This window comes from Lolium rigidum, chromosome 1 (genome assembly GCF_022539505.1).
Source record: "Lolium rigidum isolate FL_2022 chromosome 1, APGP_CSIRO_Lrig_0.1, whole genome shotgun sequence".
Classification (NCBI taxonomy): domain Eukaryota; kingdom Viridiplantae; phylum Streptophyta; class Magnoliopsida; order Poales; family Poaceae; genus Lolium; species Lolium rigidum.
The window spans coordinates 335,219,409-335,228,711 of NC_061508.1; the positions used below are offsets into that span (position 1 = coordinate 335,219,409).

General features: G+C 53.5%; 1 protein-coding gene across 1 annotated transcript; it reads right to left on the reverse strand.

Moving 5' to 3' along the window:
* Positions 1 to 758: 758 nt before the first annotated feature.
* Positions 759 to 8,847, reverse strand: LOC124663665 (aspartic proteinase nepenthesin-1-like). The gene is made up of 4 exons (XM_047201340.1): positions 8,453 to 8,847; positions 3,404 to 3,832; positions 2,096 to 3,130; positions 759 to 946 (listed from the first exon to the last, which is right to left on the reverse strand). The coding sequence occupies exons 1-4, from the start codon at positions 8,813 to 8,815 to the stop codon at positions 878 to 880; spliced, it is 1,896 nt and encodes a 631-aa protein (XP_047057296.1). The 5' UTR covers positions 8,816 to 8,847; the 3' UTR covers positions 759 to 877.
* Positions 8,848 to 9,303: the final 456 nt, after the last annotated feature.

Consider the following 9,303-nt stretch of genomic DNA (forward strand, 5'->3'; position numbering starts at 1 on the left):
CAGGGAAACTGGTCCACATCGAACAAATTGGGGACGCGGCTGGGGAGCGACGTCCCTAAAACGAGGCACGAACAAAACACGTCCCCCAAACACTAAATCCGGCATCGTTTGGGAGACGGTTTAGGGGACGCGACTGGAGATGGTCTTTTTCTTAGATCAATATTGAACAGGCTAGCCATCATATATAAGTTTTGGTTCCCTCTATTTATAAGAGAGTCTCAATGTGGGGACAGTGGATGGGCGATGTTTCCAATTTAATCATAAAAATCTTAGCATACTCTTAAATGTAGAAAATTTGTGTTTACAGAACAGTGTACGACATAACGTAATCACACATCTCATCACCGGATATAACTCTAACAATAAGAAAACTTGGGTAAACTTATGTATAAACTGACCTAAAGCTAAACCAAAAGGACGATTGACATCTTCTAAAGTTGGATTTTTGGAAATTACTTTTTAGTTGTTTTTGACATAACCATTTTCATGCGACTATGCATAAATAATGAGTGTGGCTAGTTTTTAGTCGGTTAAAAATTAACGTAGTTTTCAGTTAGATGGCATCATCAAATGTTAGTTGCAACTCATGACTAGTAGGAATCATGAAGTAAATCTAACGGTCCGAACCATTTTTCTTGTAACTCCATTTGCAATTAAGAAAAAAACCATTTGCAATTACAAAACTTAGTTGCAATCTAACTTGTAACTCAAACACCATGCAGACGGTGTAGGACTTGCCGACTTGGCTAAGCATTATAGGATAAATATTAAGTTTTGCGCTTTTTATTTAGCACTAGTAACGGCAGTGCACATTTTTACTAAGGACCAGTACGTACGCTCAATTGTCGCCTACACTTGCACGTTTATTGACAACTTGTCATAGCTTGTCGCAGCGCGCGGGCACGAAGAACATCTTATTGACCTCCAGATCGTAGACGATGTGCATGTTCCTCTCCTCGAAATAGGCTTTCGCCCCGCTATATTAATATAGCAACACCGATACAAGATAGAGACCACCGCTGGGGCAAACAGCACATCAAAGCCCAAAAGAAAACATAGGAAGAAGAAAAGAGGAAAACAACGTCGACAAAGCCGGATCGACGAAAACAATGATGATCCGCAACCGCTGCGCCCTCCGGAGAATTCCCACCACGATCTTGGCCCTCCGAAACGCCGCATACCAAAGCAGCACCTTCAAGAAGGGATGCGACGATGACGACGCTGCTGCCCGGACAAATCCTAGGGTTCCCCCGATATGCGGGAGGGTTGTGGGTAGGGGGAACCCCGACGCCCCTCAAGAAGGAAGGCGGCGCCCGCGAGCGTCACCGCGTCGGTGTCGACCATCCGACAGGGATTTCTCCCGTCCCCCAAAGAACCACAACCCGGACACTCCATCGCGCTCCGCCAATCTTGCCGTCCACCAACGCGCGCCACCACGATCTTGCAATCACCATTGCCGTCTCACCGTGGCCCAAAGACGACGGCCGACGAAATCGGGAGGAGACATCCCGAGCCTAAGAGGGTCTGGACAGCAGCCACGCGGGAGGGCACAACCTCCACCGCCAACTGCGGCGGACAGACCGGACGCAGCTACAGGAGCATACCAGGCCCCTCTGGCCCGGCCAAGCCCGACGGGCTCGTGAAGCTCCCGTGGCCGCGCTGCAGTCCGCGCGCCGCCGTCCTAACCGTCCTCAGCCGGAGCAGCCCCATCGGCCGCCGGGAGCAGACGCACCAGATCTGGCCCGTCCAAGCCCAGATGGAGCCCGAAGGGCCCAGATCTGGGCCAGGAGGCGCCGCCGCTGGCCTCCGCGCCGCCCCGCTGCCAAGTGGCCGCGCCGCCGCCGTCGAACCACCCGGAGCCGAGCCACCTGAGGAGCGCCGCCGCCGGAACCTTGACCACCAAAGCGCACCGCCGCCGGACGAGGGAGCCCCCGCGCCTCCCCACCACGCGCGCGGGTAAGGGCAAGGCCGCCGCCGGCGGCGGCGGTGGGAGAGGAGGAGATGCGGCCTAGACGCTAGGGTTGCTGAGGTCGCCCCGAGTCCGCCCGCGGGACGGACGGGGGACGAAGCGTTTCGGCCTCACCACGATGTGCATGTTCTGCTGCTGGAAGTTGCCTATGGTCGTCCTACTGCTGCCCTCGCCCGACGAAACGATCATTAAGCACAGCTCGCCGCCGGTGCCGTCCTCGTGGTCGATATCGAGGACGTAGTTCTCGCGGGGGAGGTCCCAGTCCGTGCCCTCTAGGTGGAGGATCAGCTTCGGCACGGCGGGCAGCTTCTCCTTCGGCGAGGTGGAGAAGCACATGTCGTTGTCTTCTTCGACGGGCAGCAGCACCTGCAACGCGAACGCCTTCCGAAGGGCCTGGAACACGGCCTCCGGGAAGCTGGTGAGGGCGGTGCCGGAGTCCGTGATGGTGCCGCCGGAGCCGTCGCCCTTGAGCGCGAACACCGACGCGTTGAACGGCAGCCGCGTCTTGCCGACGGTGATCCCTTTGAGCGAAAGGTAGTATAACGGTGACCTTGGGTTTGGCACGAACGGGGTGGCTTTGATTTGCCCCGTGGCCTGGGCTTGGAGGTTGTCCGGCGTGCCCAGGAACACCGGGCTGGGTTTGCCCTCTACGATGGTGGTGAAGCAGTGCGAGAACCTGGCGACCTTGAGCTGCGACGGCAGAGACAGCGGCCCGCGGCCGAAGCCGGCGATGCCGGTCTCGTTCGTTCTGAAGGTCAGGTGGTTGATCTGGGCGCAACCAAAGCGGAGGTTCGGCACGGTGGCGGCCATACCGTTGGGCTCCTTGAAGGTGAAGGTGTCCTGGCCCATTGTGCCGTATGTGCCCGATTTGTCGCCGTAGTGGTAGGCGTAGAGGCACGTTTTGTCCTTGAGGTTGCACCCGGAGACCACTAGGCCCCCGTGCTCGCAAAGATGGTCGGTGCACGGCATGACACGGAAGGTGCCGGAGACGGAGGGGTCGAGAACAGGAAATGGCTGCTCGAAGCAGGACATGCACACGCATTGCGTCCAGATGAGGTCGCTGCCTGTCAGCGGTCCAGCTATGCACGAGGAGAAGTCCACTTCATCTGAAGACGGCGGTCCAGCACCGGCCCGGCCCAAGCGTGACAAGCGGGTCCCTTCCTGGATGGCAGATGGCCATTGGGTCACGTGAACAGTAGAGTAGCTATATAAGGTGGAACGCTAGAACCGTGGGAGTTGTCGAGTATTATCTGAGTTGTAATTAAGCGGCGATGCCGTGGAGTACTGGCTGAAGGGGTGGTTGGTTGCAGCCAGCCTCCTAACAATTCTCGTTTGAATTCCAATCTACTCGAGAGATCTAGATAGTTGCTCACAATTGGTAATCAGAGCCATACGATCCACAGATCTGGAGCTTCCCTCCCACCCACACCATACCCGGTTCGCCGGCCGACGTAGAGCAGAAGCCATGGAGAATCTCTCGCCGGAATCCAAGGCCTTGTACCGGCTTCTCCGATCGGAGACGAAGGAGGAGTACGAGAGCCGCTTCGCCACATACAAGAAGGAGATGCTCGACGCGGTCAAGGTGTTCGTCGACGACACCAAGGAGCAGATCAAGGACGTCCACACCACCGTCGATGGCGTCCGCTCGACGGTAAGCGCCGATCCGCAGCGGCGAAGGAATCCATCGGCGCCGAGCTCGACGCCGTCAAGTCCACGCTCAGCTCCGAGATCGCGGGGCTCGCGGCCGCTGTGGATCGAGCGATGCGCTTTGATCCAGGAGCCGTGGCGGGGAGGCCGTCGACATCCGCATCCAAGGAGGTCGACGCACGTACCGCCGGCCCAGATGGGCGCCACGGGGAAACACTGAACCGGGGAACGAACTGTGCCCAGCACACGAATTCCCCGGAAGGAGGTACAAATTTCGACCGTAATTTTTTTCCTCATCGCCAGTACAACAACTCACGTTTGTCTGGGAGTGATTCTCATAATTATGCTTCTGGTTTCCGTTCCGATCTACCTCAATTCGATGGATCCAACCCTAAACTGTGGCAACGACGTTGTGAGGACCATTTTCGGAGGAACCTGACGGCGTCCAATCTCTGGGTCACCCTTGCTGCTGATCACTTCCTGGGTGTAGCAGCAACTTGGTTAGAGGCATTCTTACAGCAGTATCCGCAACCCAGTTGGATGCAGTTCACCGAAGCAGTCTTGGCTCGATTCAGCAGAAACCAGCATCCGATACTCTGCAGGCGATTGTTCCACATCAGGCAGGAAACCACTATAGAGGATTATGTGTCTCGTTTCTCTGAGTTGATGGATCAGATCTCTGTCTATGAGGGCAAGCCGGATCCAGTTCATTACACGACCAAGTTCATCGATGGTCTCCAGTCTTCTGTACGGGTTCTAGTAGCAATTCAGCAGCCGAAAACCTTGGAAGTGGCTTATTCTTTGGCTCTTCTGTATGAGGAATTGGGTGATGACAATCAGCAACAATTTCAGCAAATAGATGCATCTACCTCGAGAAGGTCCATCTCTCGTACCGCCACCTCCACCGCCACCACCATCCAAGTGGGTCTCTCGAACCGTGGAGGAGAAGAAAGGCTGCAGACAGTCAGAAGCCTAATAGTGTTGACAAATGGAACAGCCTCAGAGCATATCGCCGCTCCAAGAATTTGTGTTTCACTTGTGGAGAAAAGTACAGTCGTGAACATCGGTGCAAATCATCGATTCAGTTACATGTAGTGCAGGAAATGATTGATTACATGAGATCATGCACAGATAGCGATGAAGAAACACTGGAAGTTGATCAGGAGCCTGTGAATCAGCAACTGATGATGCTTTCTGTGGCAGCAGTTAGCCCGGATGTTAGTGCACCACGAACTATGCAGTTGAAGGTTCACATTCAGGGGCACGATTTCCTGTTCCTTGTTGATTCTGGTAGCTCAGCTTGTTTCATCGATGAAGAGAAGGCCAAGCTTCTGACCGGCCTGCACCGTTTACCTGTTCCAGTTTCAGTTAAGGTAGCGGGAGGCGCTGTGTTACAGAGTACTACCTTTTTCCCTGATCTGCAGTGGTCAGCTGATGGTGCCAAATTCTCGGATACCTTCAGGGTGCTGCGTTTGGGTAGCTATGATGGTATCATAGGCTTGGATTGGCTGGGCAAGTACAGTCCTATGACGACTCATTGGGAGCAGGGATGGCTCGGTATCCAGCATGAAGGACAGCAGGTCATCTTGCATGGTGAAGGGGAAATTCTGACTACACATGCCTTAATTGAACTTCATCTGATCAGAGAAGCCCAAACAGAGCAGCCAGTTGAGTTACCTCCGGAAGTACAGTCCGTCCTGGATCAGTACTCGACAGTTTTTGATGCACCTACTGGCCTGCCGCCGCGCCGCCTCTATGATCATCATATTCCATTGATCCCAGGCGCACGTCCTGTTTCGGTCAGACCCTATCGCGTGGCACCAGAACTCAAGACAGAAATTGAGAGGCAAATCAAGGAGCTGCTCGATCGGGGTGTTATCACGCATAGCAACGAGCGCTTTCGGTTCTCCCATCCTGTTGGTTAAAAAGGCGAGACAATACTTGGCGCTCGGTGGTGGATTACCGTCACCTCAATGCACTAACGGTAAAAGGGAAGTATCCACTACCAATAATCGATGAGCTACTGGATGAGCTCGCGGGTGCACATTGGTTCTCTAAGCTCGATCTCAAGGCTGGTTACCATCAGATTCGACTGGCGCCCGGCGAAGAGTATAAAACGGCATTCCAATCGCACAATGGGCACTACGAGTTCAAGGTAATGGCTTTTGGACTGACCGGCGCCCCAGCGACTTTCCAACACGCCATGAACGCGTCCCTTGCCCCTGTCCTCAGGAAGTTTGCCCTCGTCTTTTTTGACGATATATTGATCTATAGCACTACATATGAGGAGCACCTGCAACATCTGGCAACGGTTCTGGGGATATTGAAGCGTGATCAGTGGCAAGTCAAGCGTTCCAAGTGCGCGTTTGCCCAGCAGCGAGTAGCTTACTTGGGGCATGTTATCTCTGGCGACGGTGTAGCAACAGATGACACTAAGATTCAAACGATCAAAGAGTGGCCGACGCCTACAACACTCAAGGAATTAAGGGGATTCCTAGGCCTAACTGGGTATTACCGCAAGTTTATCAAGCATTATGCTATCCTGAGTCAACCTTTAACCAATCTCTTGAAGAAGGGTGTGATGTTCATTTGGATGAGAGGATACTGAAGCTGCTTTTCAAGTGCTTGAAGTCCGCACTTGTGACGGCACCCGATCTTGGCACTTCCTAACTTCTCGCTTCGGCTTACCATTGAAGCCGACGCCTGCGATGTGGGTATTGGAGCAAGTACTCTCTCAGCAAGGACATCCTTTGGCTTATGTGAGTAGAGCATTGGGTCCTCGGAATCGCACGCTCTCGGTATATGAAAAGGAGTACCGGCTATCCTCTTAGCGGTACAACAGTGGCGCTCCTATTTACAAGTTGGCGAGTTCATTATCAGAACCGACCACAAAAGCTTGACTCACCTCACTGATCAGCGCTTGCACACCGAGTGGCAGCAGAAAGCTCTGACCAAGTTAATGGGTTTACAATATAAGGTGCAAGTACAAGAAAGGAATTCACAATGGTGCAGGCTGATGCGTTGTCGCGCGGACCGATTCGGACTCCCAGTTTGTTCTCGTCACGACAATCCAACCTAGTTGGTTGTCCAAGGTACAAGCAAGCTACAGCCTCGGATGCCACAGCTCGAAGAATTTTGCGAAGCGGCGGTCGATCCCGAGTCGGATGAACATTATACCTTGAAGCACGGTGTTCTGCGCCATAAAGGAAGAATTTGGGTGGGCAACGACTTGGTGCTCCAACAACAGATTATATCTGCCTTCCATGACAGTCCGCAAGGAGGTCACTCTGGGTTCCCTGTTACTTATCGACGGCTCATTTCCCTCTTCAGCTGGCCAGCCATGAAATCTATGACTAAGGATTATGTCCGCTGTTGTCGCATCTGTCAACAAGCGAAGCCTGAACGGTTACCACCTGCTGGTCTACTGCAACCTCTTCCTGTTCCATCTGCACCATGGGAGGTGGCTACTATGGATTTTATTGATGGCCTGCCCAAGTCCCGGGGCTACAACTGCATTTTGGTAGTCGTTGACAAGTTCAGTAAGTATGCGCATTTTATTCCTCTCAGCCATCCTTATACAGCTAGCAAGGTTGCGGAGCTGTTTGTCGACAATGTCTATCGTCTGCATGGCATGCCTAAGTCCCTGGTGTCTGATCGTGACCCTATTTTTACAAGCAATTTCTGGCAGTCTGTTTTCCGAGCAACTGGGACACAACTCAAGATGAGTACTGCTAATCATCCTGAGACTGATGGCCAGACAGAGCGCGTGAATCAATCGCTGGAATGTTACCTGCGGTGCTTCATCGATTCACAACCACATCACCTGGAGCAAGTGGATTTCCTTGAGTGAGTTCTCGGTATAATACAAATTGGCATTCCTCGCTTGGTAAAACTCCATTCGAGCTGTTGTATGGGAGGCAGCCTCGTTACTTTGGCATTACTTGCGACGGACAAGATAGCTTCCCGGGATGTGCAAGAATGGCTCCGGAGCGTTCCCTGATCATTGCATCCGTGCGTCAGCACCTCCTCCGGATGCAGCAGAGGATGAAAGCTCAGGCTGACAAGCATCGCACCGAGAGGACATTCGAAGTGGGCGCCGAGGTTTTCTTGCGGCTGCAACCATATCTTCAGTCGTCTGTTGCTCGCCGTGCAAATCACAAGTTAGCATTCAAGTTCTTCGGTCCTTTCCGTGTCCTGGAACGTGTAGGACAAGTGGCGTACAAGTTGGAGTTGCCCGATACGAGCAAAATCCACCCTCGTCTTCCATGTATCCCAACCGAAGCAAGTGCATTGGACCGGCGCAGCAGGTATCTCCGGTCCTTCCTCCACCCGACGCCTTGTTTCGGATTCCGGTCAGAATTTTGCAGCAGCGTGTGCGCCGGAAGGGAGTCCGTACGGTCGCTCAAGCTCGCGTGCAATGGAGCGGTGGATCTGAAGATCGGCGACTCGGGAGGACATGGACGCTCTTCGTCGAGCAATTTCCTTATGCACCTGCTTGGGGACAAGCAGCTTTTCAAGAGGAGGGGATTGTCAGCGGTCCAGCTATGCACGAGGAGAAGTCCACTTCATCCGAAGACGGCGGTCCAGCACCGGCCCGGCCCAAGCGTGACAAGCGGGTCCCTTCCTGGATGGCAGATGGCCATTGGGTCACGTGAACAGTAGAGTAGCTATATAAGGTGGAACGCTAGAACCGTGGGAGTTGTCGAGTATTATCTGAGTTGTAATTAAGCGGCGATGCCGTGGAGTACTGGCTGAAGGGGTGGTTGGTTGCAGCCAGCCTCCTAACAATTCTCGTTTGAATTCCAATCTACTCGAGAGATCTAGATAGTTGCTCACACTGCCCGTGTCCAACGTCGCCACCACGGGCTGCGGGGTCGGCGTGCCGATGGCGAAGTGGATATTGTACTCGGAGTTGTAGTCCGCCTTGCCGGTGGTGCCGCGGGCCACAGGCACGGTCACCGCGTGGGCGTTGCCGCCGCGGCCGGGAGGTGACCACCGGCTGTCTAGGCGAGCCCGCGATCGAGCCGCCATCCGCCGGAGCAGCTCGCGCTTGGTGAAGCCGCGGCCGCTGTCCACGTGCGTGAGATCGGCGCGGATGGTCGCGCGGCCGGTCGTCGACTCGGTGATCGGCCAGGCGAACGACATAGTTAGGACGAGAACATAGGGTAAAAGCTGCAACACTGACATGTCCTTCGTCATCGCGCGCACAATAACACTGTCCAGCACCGGTCACCGTGTTGTTCCTTGAGTTGGATTTCCTTCATTTATAGCGACGGGGCGCAAGTCAAATTTACAATAATGACCCACGAAAACATATGGCCACCAAGACACTTGCTCGATTGGTGCTACTCAAAGATTCCTCGCTCAAACAAATGCGCATACATCTACAATGTTCACAGTCAAATGGTGGTGTGCATCATCATGATGCAGAAGCCGGGGTTATATTTCCATTTCGAAAAAAACAATGTTCACAGTCACACACAACCACAACATCTACAATACTGACCCATCTTGCTCGAAAGAAAAAACATCCACTGATCCACACACCTGAATTTGCAGCTAGGGGATAAGTGTGGGTGGAAAAGTAGACGACCTGAATTTTAACATTGTTAGACAGGCATATCCTCTGTCAACTGTTGCAATGCACTTAGAGGCTAAGTTAATTACGCAAGGCATTGTTTTGAAAG